Source organism: Balaenoptera borealis (genome assembly GCF_965194805.1).
Source record: "Balaenoptera borealis genome assembly, chromosome: 9".
Lineage (NCBI taxonomy): Eukaryota > Metazoa > Chordata > Mammalia > Artiodactyla > Balaenopteridae > Balaenoptera > Balaenoptera borealis.
In genome coordinates this window covers 49,615,876-49,631,738 of record NC_138873.1, presented here as the reverse complement: position 1 = coordinate 49,631,738, position 15,863 = coordinate 49,615,876, and the positions used below count along the sequence as shown (strand labels likewise).

At 43.4% G+C, this 15,863-nt stretch overlaps 1 protein-coding gene and 1 pseudogene across 2 annotated transcripts in view; one reads left to right on the top strand and one right to left on the bottom strand.

Moving 5' to 3' along the window:
* The window catches only part of SLC22A16 (solute carrier family 22 member 16), a 34,154-nt gene extending 27,568 nt beyond the window's left edge, over positions 1–6,586 (bottom strand). Inside the window, exon 1 of the mRNA XM_082404772.1 lies at positions 6,454–6,586. Coding sequence (XP_082260898.1) covers positions 6,454–6,521 — 68 coding nt within the window. The 5' untranslated portion in view covers positions 6,522–6,586. The remainder of the gene's footprint in view (positions 1–6,453) is intronic.
* Positions 6,587–11,092: 4,506 nt separating this feature from the next.
* LOC309635166 (V-type proton ATPase subunit e 1 pseudogene) lies at positions 11,093–13,325 on the top strand (annotated as a pseudogene). The gene has a single exon. The product of its transcript is annotated as a V-type proton ATPase subunit e 1 pseudogene (transcript).
* Positions 13,326–15,863: the final 2,538 nt, after the last annotated feature.

Genomic DNA, 15,863 nt, shown 5'->3' with positions numbered 1-15,863 from the left:
TTTGAATCCCACCAGCTTCTCTAGTTTGTCACCACCTACCTGGCCTCAGGTCCTTCCCCAGCCAACCCGAACCCCACAGTTGTCACTAGAGTTCTCTACAGAGTCACACAAGTGTTCTATTCTCATTCTCTATTCACACACAGTCCCCCCAACAGAGCACCTACCCTGGCAGGCCCCTGAAGCTAGGATTTGTCTTCTCTGCCCCACCCTCAGGAGGTCTGAGGTGGGATCCAGGACTCTATACAAGCTTAAAAAGCTTCCCAGGAGAGGGACTTCCCGTGTGGCGCAGTGGTTAAGAATCTGCCTGCCAATGCAGGGGACACGGGTTCAAGCCCTGGTCCGGGAAGATCCCACATGCCGCGGAGCAGCTAAGCCCGTGCACCACAACTACTGAGCCTGCGCTCTAGAGCCCGCAAGCCACAACTACTGAGCCCACGTGTCACAACTACTGAAGCCCGCGTGCCCTAGAGCCTGAGCTCCGCAACAAGAGAAGCCCACGCAATGAGAAGCCCACGCACCGCAAGGAAGAGTAGCCCCCGCTCGCCACAACTAGAGAAAGCCCACGCGCAGCAACGAAGACCCAACACAGCCATAAGTAAGTAAATAAATAAATAAATAAGCAAGCAAGCTTCCCTGTCCGAAAAATCAAATTCCCTGGTTTAACCATATGCTTACACAACGTTTGACATTCAAAATACTTAACAATTGTTGTGGAGCCACTGGAAGTCTCATAAACAACTTGCGAGGGTGTAATTTATTACAACCACTTTGCAAAACTGTTTGGCAGCTGACCACATGCACACTCAGGTAACAGGGCAATTCCTTTCCTAGGAAAATACCCAATGAAATGTGTACATCAGCTCCCAAAAGTCATATACAAGAAAGACTATTCATAATAAACCCAACCTGGAGACAATCCAAATATCTGTTGACAGTAAATGAATAAACTGTGGAATATTCATGCCATGACATACTACACAGCAATGAAAATCAAAAAACTACTGTGACATACGATATGGGTGAATCTCACAAGCACAGTGTTGAGCAAAAGAAGCCAGACAGAGAGTTCGTGATTTTTTACTCCAATTATACAAAGTTTAGAATCAGGCAGAACTAACCTATGGTGTTAGATGTGAGGATAGTAGTGAGTTTGGGGGAGAGAAAGGGGGCATGAGAAGGGGTGATCTGGGGTGGTAACACGTATGTGTTCATTTTATGATGATTCATCAAGTTGTAGATTAGGGTACACACTTTTCTGTATATACATAATACATCAGTTTGCAAGTCTTATATTTGCAAGACCCAGGGAGAGGAAAAAGTATTCAGCAATGCCCCTGCTGAGGTGTGATTGGCATAGCTGCCAAGGCACACCCAATCTGTCCACATGGTGCCTATCGTCTAGACTGCAGCCCTGGTCGGCCACCCAATCCATACTGACAAGAAGGTGTCCTCTAGAAGGGTGGGCGGGAGATGCAAGAGGGAGGGGATATGGGGATATATGTATATGTATAACTGATTCACTTTGTTATACAGCGGAAACTAACACAACATTGTAAAGCAATTATACTCCAATAACGATGTTTAAAAAAAAAAGACTGGCACTTCTAAATTTTAAAAATTTATGTATATCTATTATGACAACAAAAGGGGTATAATTTGTGCCATGGAGAACTTTAGTGGTGCAAGATTCTAACAGCAGCATACACCCACCAGCTCCATGTTAGCTGTTTTTTCTTTTCAATGTGACTTGCAGGAATAAACTATGGTCCAACATTCAAAAAAAAAGAAATATATAGCAATGTATAGACATATATATTATGAGCATTTCTGTTTTATAGCTATTCAAAAACAATGATTACAATGATAAAAGTGTCAAATTGGGTCCATCAAGCCTCTATCATTAATGTACCAATGTAATACCACTTATTGACTTCTTTTGAAATAAAACTAGTAAAGAAAATTAAAAAAAAAACAAAAACAAAAACAAGAAGCTGTCTCACCTGAACAATACATATTTACCCAAATGCCTATTGGATGTCTCGACCTGGAATTCCCACAATGAATTTGCCTTAAGAGTCTCCAACGGATCTCAATACCTAAGCCCCAAGCCTGGCCCACCTGGAGTGTAACTGCTTCTGAGTTTAGGGCACCACCATCCACACAAACCAGAAATATGGGGTAGGGGCAGGGCATGGGGGGCCCTCATGGTCCTTCCCACTTCTCCTTCATGCCTTAGGGCCTGGAGGTCCCATCAATTCCACCGGTTAAAACTATCCCATCCTACCTGCTCACACTGCCCCTGCTCCGGTCCAGACCCTCATTATCTCCCACCAGGGCTCTTACCTGGGTCTTCTCTGGTCTCCTTGCCCCAACTCCTGCCCCTCCAATGCACCTTCCATTCTTCATAGGGATCCTAATACCCAAACTGCTTAGCATGACATCAAAACTATTCTTGTGGATGACTGTAAGTGTACCTACCCCTCACTGGCCTTCTCTCACCCTCATACTTTATACTCCATAAATAATAAACCACTTAGCAGTCCTCAAACAAACCATGCTAGTTCATATAATTATACTTTCTATGTGCTGGGAAGGTCTTGAGCACGCTTTCAATTTGAATTTCCCTTTCCCTGTTACAAGGATAACTTCCTGAAAAAAACAAACCCCTACTTCCTTAGGTGTCTAGCATTCTAACATATCACTTTGTCCCTTATAAAGATTGTTGTCCATCAGGTGTCCCCCCCGGCCTAAGGCCCCTCCAGAAAAACAGACTTAGAGACTCCACGCTTCCACTACAGGCGGCTCAGTTTCCATCCCTGGTCAGGGAAAGAGACTCCACGCTTCCACTACAGGCGGCTCAGGTTCCATTCCTGGTCAGGGAACTAAGATCCTACAATGCTGCGTGGTGTGGGCAAAATAATTTTTTTTAATTAAAAAAAAAAAAGAACAACAGAGACACAACATATCACTGTGCCCACAGCTGGAGAGAAACACTAATGGAAAAAGCATCATACAGACACAATAGACAGGAAACCCAGAGGCAATGAAAAGCAAGGATGATCAGAACCCCCAGGAAACAGACTCATGCTATCTGGGTGACAGGTGAAGAAGATTACTTTTGGTCCTAGATTTATATCATTCTGTATAATGAAGCATAACTAGTGTCATCCCACTGTGGTTAAGAGCATGGATCCAGAGCCAGACTGCCATGGTTTGAATTTTGTGGTTACTTACCACCTGGGTCTCTGGGCAAGATCCTTACCCTTTCTGAGCCTCAGTTTCCTCACGTGAAAAATGGGTTGTTGTGGGAATGTAAAGAGTTAATACATGGAAAGCACTATGGCATACTGTAGGTGCATAAAAGTGCTAGTTATTATGATGTTCATAAGGTGAAGTCAAAAAAGAACCTAAGGGACTTCCCTGGTGGTGCAGTGGTTAAGAATCCACCTGCCAATGCAGGAGACAAGGGTTCGATCCCTGGTCTGGGAAGATCCCACATGCCGCAGAGCAACTAAGCCCATGCGCCACAACTACTGAGTCTGTGCTCTAGAGCCCACGAGCCACAACTACTGAGCCCACGAGCCACAACTACTGAAGGCCGCGCACCTAGAGCCCATGCTCTGCAATAAGAGAAGCCACTGCAAAGAAAAGCCCGCGCACCCCAACAAAGAGTAGCCCCCGCTCACCACAACTAGAGAAAGCCTGTGTGCAGCAACGAAGACCCAATGCAGCCAAAATTTAAAAAACAAACCTAAAAGGTTCATATATTGGGGGGGAAAAACCCCAGTACCTATATCCATAGATTAAGTCAGCCACAAGGCTCAACATTCCAACTCTGAAATTTTAAACCATCTCTCCCTTTATCCCAAGATAACTCAAAGATCCAGGTTCTTAGATCCCCCAACACAGATGCCTGAATCTTGGTTTCCTCAACTCCCTCTAACATGGGACTTAAGCCATGAAGTTTTTGTAACTTCAATATGGCTTCAGGACAAGTCCTGGAAACCTAATTCTTCTTAGGTGTCCTGCTTTCCTCTCTTAAAGGTGATTAGGATAGTGCTTCCTCACCTTAGAAATGACTAAAGAGAAATGAGAGATAATTAGGGTTTTCTACTTAACACTTTCACTAGGTTTCCTTAAGACTAAATAATAATAATACACAATAAACTCTCTATTTATAAACAATAAAGAGACCAATTAGAGCAAATGCCAGAGAAAATATGGGTACTGTGATATGCTCACACTATTTTCACCTTTTGCTGTAAGCATTGACTTGTTACCCTTTTCCTTCCTACAAGCAGCTTTCACAATCTACCCTTCCCACCAGGATGGGGACTCAGGTAATAATAGCCATGATTTATTGAGAACTTACTGAATGATAAGACTTTTGCATACATTACTGTAGCTGGCTAAGAGCTGTCTCTCAAAATCCATTCTCCCCTTCTCCCACCATGGTGAGCCACATTTGACCATGTGGGTGAGGACATAGAGCAGCTGCCCCCGGTGCTGTGGATGGCGGAGCTGCCTCACCCACTTGGGTCCCTGGACAACCCCATGGAGCACAACCTGCCCTGCACAGTTACCAGAGAGGAACAACCTCCAACTGAGGGATCTTTTTGTTATAGCACCTAAGTATCTTAGTTAATCCCTAAAATATATGGTGAAAGAATGGTATTAGTAACTACTACCTCATAGGGTTACTGTGAGGATGAAATGAGAGGCTGAAGGTGGAGTCCTTAAAATAAACGTTTGTAGTACTATTATTACCCCCATTTTACAGATGAGGAAGTGGTAAGTCAAATGTCCAAGACCATACAGTTAATAATTGGTAAGTCAGGATCGGAACTCAGACATCCATCCCCAGAGCTGATTTTGTAATCCCCATGCTGTTCTGCTTCAAGGGGGATAAGATGAGATAATATTGGGCGAGGGGTCATACAGCGTGCAGATCAGACGTTTGGAGCTCAGTCTGAATCCTGGCCTGCCACTCACTGCTAACGTGATCCTGGGAATACATGAAGGACCTGGCTGAGTGCCATGGTTGTGCTCAGGAGAGCACCATGGTTGACAGCATGGACCGTGAAGGCCAATGGACGTCCAATTCTGCTCTGCTACTAACAGATTTGTGATTTAGGCACAAGGCCTGGTTTTCTCATGTGTAAAATGAGTGATGCCACCGATATCATGGGACTGTAGTGAAGGTTAAAGAAGGTAACATGTACAAAGAACTTATGACAGAGCCAGGCACAACTCAGCATTCAATAATGCAGGTATCAGGAGGAAGCAGGGGAGAGCTGGGACCTCCTGCCCCTCCTCTGCCTGCTCCACCACTTCTTTTTTGTGGACCCTGAGAATCATAACCAACATTTGTGCAACTTTCCACCCTGGAGAAGAGCACATCATCATCTCTTCACCACAAGCCTGGGAGGGAGCTAAAGGCAGGAACGATTATAATTCTCACTTGGCAGATAGGAAACTGAGGCACAGTATTCCCATGGTCACGTTCGCGGTGAGTGGCAGGCCAGGATTCAGACTGAGCTCCCAACCTCTGATCCGCACGCTGTATGGCCCCTCACCCAGCTACCTCTCCTCCCAAAACGTTCCAGGTCAGAGAAGTGTTTTCTCCATGAATGAATGAATGAATACACTTTAAATTTTTAAAATTATTTTGACAAATGAAAAGAGGGTGACAATCGTACAAAGGTTAAACCTAGGTCCCACCTTGCCGTAGCTCTGGGTCCTTGGCCCACAGACTGAGGGACCTGTGCGTCCCTCAGTTTCCCAATCATTAAGATAAGGATTCACCCCCTTTGCAAGATTCCGTGGGCATCAAATAAAGCACTGTGTAGCTGGCACATATTAGGTTTCTATAAACGGAAACAACAACAACAACCGCTAACGGTTGTTTCTGGAGCAATTCAATACCTGCCAGGCACTGAAGGAGACTCTACCGCGGGGCGGGGCGGGGCGGGGCAGGGCGGGGCAGCAGTCGTCTGGGGAAGTGAAAGAGGAGCCCGTTTGGCCGATTAGAGAAATGAGCCGCCAAGAACAGGCATTCCTCTACCCCTGTGAGCTGGCTTTCCAGCCGGGGCTCCGGACGCCGGCACCCGCAGACGGCGCGCCCCAGGTTCCACCTGCCAAGCGGTAGGCGCGCCGGACGAGCCCTGCGCCCACCACTCCCGAAGCGAGCCCCAGCGCCCCCTGCTTGCTCTGGGGAGGTGCCGCCGCCAGAGTTCGAGAGGATGAGCCCAGCCAGGGCCAGGAGTCGGGACGCAGGCCTCCCGACTTCTCTGGGAAAGGAGGGATGGAAATGTTTTCGGATCGCGAGCTCAGCACGAGAACCCCGTCGCAACGGGAAGAAATAGACCCCACCGGCGCCTCCCCCAACTCGGCTCCTGCTTCCCCGCCCCCCCGGCACCGTCCTCCCTCCTCACCCCCACTCCAACTCCCTACCTGCCAAAGTGCCCCACGCTGTCAAAAACCAGCTCCAAGTTGCCGGACCCCACGCTGCCGCACCCCATGCTGCCGCCGTGCCCCGCGCTCCTAAGCCGGACGCGTGAGGCTCGCCTAGAGCCGGGGGCTGCGGGCACAGCGCCCAGCCCGGCCCAGCCGAGCCCAACCCAACCCAACCCAACCCGGCCCCCGCCCGCCGCGCCTCGGCCCGCCCCGGCTTCTGCGTCCAACGCGCGTCAAAAGTGCTCGAGCCGCGCGCGGGGCCAGGCTTTTTGTTCCTCTCTCTTCCCATCGAGCGAGTCCCCGCCGCCGCGGCCTCTTTCCCAGTGCGCTGTGCTCCCGGAGCCCCCAGTAGCACGGTGCGCCCAGCCCCGCCACTTCCCGCGGCCTCCCCGCCGCCCCATCAGACCCTGGACACTCACCACGTCCGTTTGGGTCGACGCTCGAGAGAAGCGCCGGTGCCTGGGTAAAGGTTGTCGCCCGACAGCCCAAGGCGGGAATGCGGAGGCCGGGGTTCGGTCTGGAGGCGCGCGCCTTACAACCATGGCTCTCAAACTTGTGCTTGAGTCTGCCCCAGCACTTGGTTTTATATGCACATTTCTGGACTCCACTCTTGGGCACAAATATCACTTTCTCAGAGAAGTCCACCCTTTTGAGGGCCAGGACAGGGATGTACAAGAGCAGGGCATAGAGAATGGATTCTGATGACCCTGAGAAGTGGCAGGATCTTGCAGAGCTGTGTGAAATATCTTATGTTAACCAAAGGGCAAAGGGAACTCCCTGGGTAGAAACTTAAGCAGAATAGTGAAAATAGCAAACTTGTACTCGAAGAGGATTTGAAAAAGAGGAAAGCACATCTCCCAAAGTACTTCCCTTACCTACTTGTCACAAAGCCTGAAATAACACCATTAATGATTTATTTATTTTTGCTATGAATAATTCTATTTTCTTTTGAAATGCAAATGCTCCTGGAATGATTAATCCATTAAGTAATAAACAATTTGGAATGGATTTTTTTTAATTAGGTAGATTCTTACTAACTAGAAAGTCTTAAGGTTGGAAATGCTGGGGAGGTACACGTGGTGGGGGGAGGGAGGGAGATATGGGGAAAGTTGAACTTTTATCTGCTATTCTAATTACACCAAATAGAAATGGCACAACATAGATAAAATGAACAAATTCCCTGAAAGACACAAACTACCAACGCCCACTCAAGAAAAAAACAGATAACCAGAATAGCCCTATATCTATTAAAGAAATTGAATGTGTAGTTAAAAACCTTCCCACAAAGAAAACCCCAGGCCCAAACATTTAAGGAAGAAATAATACTGATTCTGCACATACACTTCAAGAAAACTGAAGAGTAGGGAATACCTCCCAGCTCATTCTATGGGCCAGTATTATCCTGATACCAGAACCAGGCAAAGACATAAGAAAACCACAGACCAGTATACCCCATGAAGATAGACATAAAAAATTCTTAACAAAAGTTTAGCAAATTGAATGCACCTTTATATAAAAAGGACAATACATCATGACCAAGTAAGGTTTATCCCAAGAAAGCAAGAGTGGTTTAACATCTGAAAATCAATCAATAAAATTCACCATACTAACAAACTAAAAAAGAAAAACCATATGATTATCTCAATAGATGCAAAAAAAAGCATTTGACAAAAAACCTAACATCCTTTCATAATAAAGACACTCAACAAACTAGGAATAGAAGATATCATGATCTGTTTCTGCCCGTAGAACACTTCTGACATGAAATGTGTGGGGTTTTTGCTCATACCAACAACCAATTCTCCAACTCTCCAAATACCAGCTGGGTTACCTAAATGTAATTCAAATCTGACACTAACTATTGGAGTTAGCATCAGATCCCACAAGTTGAGGGCTCAGTCCCACAATACTGTCCCCTATTTCAGATGCCAATCACAAGTCCGAGGCTTCCCGTAATTCTGATAAACTGACAAAAATCAGGGTTCCCACTACCCCCTCCTCAGGTTCAATAATTTGCTAGAACAGCTCATAGAATTCAGGAAAACACTTTACTTACATTTACCTGTTTATTATAAAAGGTATTATAAAGGCTACAGATGAACAGCCAGATGAAGAGATACATAGGGCGAGGTATGGAGGAAGGAGCACGGAAGGCACGCCACCTTTCCAGCACCCCATATGTTCACCAACCCAGAAGCTCTCTCAATCTCAATGGAGGTTACATTACACAGGCATGGTTGATTACATCATTGGCCATTGGTGATTAACTCACTCTCCAGCCCCTCTCCCTTCCTGGGAGGTCAGAAAGTAGGGCTGAAAGTTCCAACTCTCTAATGCCTGCCTTGGTCTTTCTAGAAACCAGCCCCCATTTTTAAGTTATCTAGGGGCCTCCAACCACCTGTCATCTTATTACCATACCAGAAAGACACCTTTATCACTCTAGAGATTCTAGAGATTCTAAGGGTCTTAGAAGCTCTTGTGTCAGGAACTGGGAATTAAGACCAAATATGATAACAAAAGATCCTCCTATCACCCCTATCACTCAGGAACTTACAAGGGCTTTAGGAGCTCTGTGTCAGGAACTGAGAATTAAGACCGAATATGTATTTCTTATTATATCACAATATCACAGAAGGGAATTTCCTCAATCTGATAAAAGTCATCAACAAAAAACTCATAGCTAATAGCATACTTAATGTCTGAAAGACTGAACACTTTCTCCCTAAGATCAGGAATAAAATAAGGATGTCCACTCTCACTGCCACTATATTGTACTGGGGGTTTAGGCAAGAAAAGAGAAAAAGAAAAAGTTCTCCAGATTGGAAAGGAAGAAGTAAAACTGTCCGTATTCACAGATGATATGATAATCTATGTAGATAATCTGATGGAGTTTACAAAAAAAAAAACAACCTATTAGAATAAGTGACTTTGGCAAAGTTGCATGATAACAAGATTAATATACAACAAATTAATTGTATGTCTATATGCTAGCAATGAACAACTGGAAATTGAAATTAAAAAAAAAATTTTAATAGCACTGAAAATATAAATATTTAGGGATAAATCTAACAAAAAAATGTGCAAGATATATCACTAAAATCTAGGTATGTGCATGTATTCTGCAACTTGATTTTTCCTCTGAATATTTGTTTGTGAAATTCATGCATATTAATATGTGTAGCTCTAGTTCATTTCTTTTTCATTGTTATTTAGTACTCCATTGTTCCAACAAACCACAATTAACCATTTTCTAATTGATGGACATGCAGATTGTATTCAGATTTTTACTACAGCAATACTGCTGTAAACAGTCCCTATGTACATATATTGGAGTTTTTCTAAGGTATATACCTAGGAATGGAGTTGTTGTGTTGTAAGGCACATACATCAACTATTAAATATTGCTGAATTGCTCTCCAAAGTGGTCATACCAATTTGCCTTCCAACCGGGAGGCTATAAAATTTCCCTACACCTTTGTCACAATACTTGTTTCATCAGACCCTTAAACATTAGTCAGTTTCAGAGATGTGAAATGGTATTATGTTGGAGTTTAAATCTGCATTTCCCTAATTAGTACTGAGGTTGTACATCTTTTCATATCTTCATTGATCATTTGGTTTTTCTTTCCTGAGAATTGCCTATTCATATTTTTGCACATTTTTCTATTAGGTTATTTTTATTTATTTTGATTTGTAAGTGCTTTTTGCATATTCCAGATACCTTTGTCAGTTAAGCATTAGGAATAATTGTATTTTCAGTCTCTTTGTGGTGTTTTTTGATCATCAGAAGTGGTATTTTTTTATTTTAATCAAGTCAAATCCATAAATATTTTCCTTTATAGTTTGTGATTTTGTATTTTGTTTTAAATATTTTGTTTTTCCATGAGGTCACAAAAATATTCTATTTTCTTCTAAAAGTTTTAGCCTTTGGCTTTTCTTATTTAGGTCTTAAAGCCACTGGAACAGATTATTTGATTTGAGGTAAAGATCCAATTTTGGTTTTTTCCATACATGTAAAAAATTGTCCCAGCACCATTTATTGAATATATTCCATCCTTTTCTCTGCATTTTCACCTCTGTCATCTATACAGTTTCTATTTACATGTGGGTTTGTTCTGGACTCTCTAAATCTGTTCCGTTGGTCTATTTACTTTTTCCTGTGCCCATGTGTCTTTATCATTTAGTTTTATGCATCTGCTCCAATCTTTTACTACTACTTCTCCAAAATAGCTCTTATCAAAGTCACCATGATCTCCATATTGCCAAATTCCATGGTCAGTTTTCAACCTTTATTTTACTCAATGTCCACTGTTAAAAAATAATTTTAAAAGGTAAAATCATGACTCACATACAGATATACAATGAACACGTCAATGATTTTATTTTATTTTTAAAATTTATTTATTTTATTTATTTTTGGCTGCGCTGGGTCTTCGTTGCTGTGTGCGGGCTTTCTCTAATTGCGGCGAGCGGGGGCTACTCTTTTGTTGCGGTGCATGGGCTTCTCATTGTGGTGGCTTCTCTTGTTGCAGAGCATGGGCTCTAGGCGTGCGGGCTTCAGTAGTTGTGGCACTCGGGCTCAGTAGTTGTGGCTTGTGGGCTCTGAAGCGCAGGCTTAGTAGTTGTGGCACACGGGCTTAGTTGCTCCGCAGCATGTGGGATCTTCCCAGACCAGGGCTCGAACCCGTGTCCCCTGCATTGGCAGGCGGATTCTTAACCACTGAGCCACCAGAGAAGCCCCTCTTTTAATCATTAATTAATGAGGGAACTAATAAGATGTTACAATCAATTCAAAGAAGAATTCAATGAAGCCCAAGTATTAAAGCAATAAGGAATGCTAGAACAGATTTACAAATAGATGCAGAACTGGTCTATCCACAGGGTAATTGCATTCCACCAATGCAATCAGTTGCATTCCACAGGAAGCAATTCATTTCTGTGGACAAGAATCATTGGTTATGATCAGTTTTCTACAACTTAAAAATTATAAAATAGCTCAAAGACAATGAAAGATGAAGATAACCCTAAAGGGTATACTAGACAGACATTCTATTTGGCAGGCGGTGGGGGGGGGGCGCTCATTTCAAAATCTTTCACAGTGTTTACTGGCACCACAATATCATATTGTCTTTCTTGAAACATCTTCCTTTGCTTCTGTGCCAGCCCAGTCTCTTGATTTTCTCTTACTTTGCCACTTTCTGTATCTCAGTCTCTTCGATCCTCCTCTTCTTCCCATTTTCTCTACATGTTGGAGTGCCCCAGGGCTCTGAGCTTTCTATTCTCTTTTTACACTCTCCCTAGTAGCATCATGTAGTCCAAAAGTTGGTAAACTACAGTCCATGGGCCAAATCTGGCCTGCCACTTGCTTCTACAAATAAAGTTTTATTGGAACATAGTCATACTCATTCATTCATAGATTACCTACAGCTGCTTTCATACTACAGTGGCAGACTTAAGTAGCTATGAACAACTGTATGACCCACAAAGCCTAAAATATTTACTATCTGGCCCTTCTGTTTGCCCTTCTGATGGCAAAGAGAATAAAGCGTACCAACCCGTGATCTAGTCCTATGGCTTTCAAAACTTACATTAATGACTCTCAAATTTATATGTCCAAGCTGACCTCACCCCAGCACTTCAGACTTGTTAATACCACTACCTTCTCCACATCTCCATCACCTATCTAAAAGGCACCTCAAACTTACCATGGCCACCCTCAATCCTGCTTCTCTCCAGAACTTCCCACTCAGTAAAAGGTACCACTTTTACCCAGTTGCTTAGGCCAAAACCCTTGGTGTCTTCTTTTACTCCTCTCCCATTTTCACACTCCACATTCTTTTCCATCAGAAAATTCTAGTTGCTCTGCCTTTATAATAGAGCTTGATTCTGAACACTTCTCGCCACCCCCACTGCTAACCTCTTTATCCAAACCATCATCCCTTGCTAGATTACGCAACATCCTCCTAACTGGTCCCCTTGCTTCCTCCCTTGCCCCACACAGCAGGCAAGCGTTCCTGAAAAATATAATTCAAGTTGACACTTCCAGATGGGACCAAAGTGAGGTGGCGGGGCAGGGGCTGACCCCTCCCGCAGCAGCCATGGCGTATACTGGCTTCACGGTGCCTCTCGTCGTGATGAGTGCATTCTAGGGCTTCCTCGGCTTCCTGGTGCCCTGGGTTCATCCCTAAGGGTCCCAGCTGGGGAGTTAGCACCATTGTCATCGCCATGTTGGTAACCTGTTCAGTTTGCTGCTATCTCTTTTGGCTGACTGCAGTTCTGGCCCAACTTAACCCTCTCTTTGGACCACAGTTGAAAAATGAAACCATCTGGTAGGTACCTCAAGCATCATTGGCCTTGAGGAAGAAGACCTGCTCGCCAGCGCTCAGTCATTGAGGTCACGAAGAGAACTCCTCTAGATGCAAAAGCACCTCCATACCCAGACCACCTTCCCTGACTTGCCCACTTTGGCCATCAGCTGCCTTAAACATTCACACCACATTTGAATATCTTATTCTAGAAGGCAGTATTTTTTCCTGTCTCCTTCTTTACATTTTGATGAATGATGTGCCTATTTAATCTAAACTGTGCTGCCTCCACAAAATGTTTATGTACTCTTCTGAGATAGAAAGTGCCGTTCTTCTGAGAAATAATGTTACTATCTCCTTGGATCCTGTGGATTTGAAGGTGGCTCCTGCCTGCTCACAACATGAGAATGAGTGAAGTGTTTGAAAACTGTTACACACAGTAAGACTCCAGTGGGGCAGTCAGTAGGAGAACATGTTCAGAGGGAAAATCTGTCTCACCAGAATTATACCAAAGTATATTTTCAGGATGAATTTCTTACTTCTGCCGTCTTTTGGAATAAATAATTTTTCTGCTTTCTATGGGGAAAAAAATGTATATATATATATATATATATATATATATATATATATATATATATATATATATATATATACATATAAAATTCAGATCATGACAATCCCTTGCTCAGCAGCTTCCTAGCACACTTAGAATAAAATCAAAGTCCTTCCATGACCCTGGCTGCTTCTCTGACTCATCTCCTACCTCTCTTTCTCAACCACTCTTCACTCCAGCCACACTGGCCTCCTAGCTCATTCCTCTAACACAGCAAACACACCCCGGTCCCTGCACTTTACACTTGCTATTCCCTCTACCTCAAAACTTCTTATTTTTTTTTTTCCACTTTGACTTTCTGTTTATTTTTCAATTTAAGATTATGTCCCAAATAAAACAGCCACAACAATAAAACCAAACAGGGAATTCCCTAGTGATCCAGTGGTTAGGACTCCATGCTGTCACTGCCAAAGGCCTGGGTTTGATTCCTGGTTGGGGAACTAAAATCCCACAAGCCGCAAAGCACGGCCAAAACCAAAAACAAAACAACAACAGCAAAAAAAAAATAAATAAATAAATCACGCCCCGCCTGCCACAGTCTGGAAACTTTCCTGTAACTTTTATTTTCCCTGCTTTACTGAGATATAATTTACATATAACGTTGTGTAATTTTAAGGTGTACAATGTGAGGATTTGATATATGTATAAATGGCAAAATTATTACTGTAGTAAGGTTAGGAAACACATCCATCACCTCACAGTTTTTTGGTGAAAACTTTTAAGATCTACTCTCTTAGCAACTTTCAAGTATACAATACAGTATTGTTAACTGTATTCATCATGCTGTACATTAGATCCCCATAATTTTTCATCTTATAACTGGTAATTTTACCCTTTGACCAGCTTCACCCATTTTCCCTACCCCTACCCCCACCCCCTTCCCCTGGTAACCACAAATCTAGTCTCTGTTTCTGAGTTCAATTTCCTCTACCTGAGACCTCTTTCCCCAAGAGCCATATGGCCGCTTCCTTACTTCAGTCAGGTCACTGTTCAAATGTTGCCTCTTCTGAGAAGATTTCTCTGCTCCTCCTCAAGTATCAGTCTTCATCACTCTCTAGCCCCTTACCATGCCACCTTGTTTTATTTTTCTTCAACCTAATATATACATATATATATATATATAAATATATATATATAACTACTATATCATATATATATATATTATCACTACTATAGAATATAAGCTCCATGAGGGCAGGAACTTTGACATATAGCAGGTGTGTTGAATGACTGAATACAGTAAGTATGTGTTGAATGACTGAATGGACATAATCCAAACATAGGGAATAATGAAACAAAATTTAAGCAGTTTCCTAAGGGCACCAGTTTCTCCACAAATGAATGGAAGAAACCTAAAAGGGCCTGGCTCAAACACTACCCACCACTCAGACAAGTCTTAGGTTCTCCTAAAGAGGAGCCCACTAACAGCACACTTTCCATCTTAGAAATACAATGAGGTCATTTTAACACAAGTACAGTGCAGATGTATTTCTGCCAGTGGGTGGAAGGGACATGGGCAGATAGGCAGGGGATAAAGGAAGCGGCCTAAGAGAAAACAATGTTCGTGCATCCTTCTAAATCTAAGAGTAGTTGTTAGATTGGGTGACTTAGGGTCCCTGGCATGTGAGAAAATATTCTGATGTCCTGTGGTCCCACAGCCTCCAGATCCCAGCCCTCGTCCCAATGTGGACTGTCTTGTTCAATGTGGACCATCAACCATGCAAAGATAGATGGTTTCTGTTCTCATCACCTACCTACAGACTCCCCCAGCCCATTGCTCTCCCATAGTTCTAGCCCCTTATCCCAGCTCTCTACTGGACAACTCCACCCATCACACCTCAGATTACCAGAATGACCTCTCTAAAATTCCCATGTAAATAGACCATGCCATCAGTAAAATCCTTCCATGGCCCCCTGGCTTTCAGAATTAAGTTTCATCTCCTCAGCATGGCCTCCAAGGCCTCCCAGGACTGGATCCCTGCTTACCTCTCAAGCATCATTTCCAGTCATGTCCCTCTTCTCCAGAATTGTAAGGTTCCATTGGATCCTGTGATGTGGGATGTTCATTCACACCACCATCCCTTTGCTCATGCTGTTCTTTCAGCCTAGAAATCCCTCCCCACCTCCCCAACTTACTGGCTAAATCAATTAATTCTTCAGGACACAGCTCAGGTGTTGCTTGATGTCTGATCCTTGATGACAATCGAATGAAGTTCCAAGTCCTTTCTCCAGTTTAAAAAAAGGTGTAGTCAGAACCATCACTTAGTACCTGTGTGATCCTGGGCAAGTCATTTAACCTCTCAAAGTTTTCTCTTGCAGGTAATAATAGTGCCAACTTGGTTATGAGTGTTAAACGAGATCAGTGTCTCCTCAATTTTAGTATCCAGCCATTGGTGATCATCTTCATGATGATTTCCATATCTATATATCATAATTTTATAAATATATTTTAAAATGAACTTTAAATTGACTAACATTTTAAAACTAAT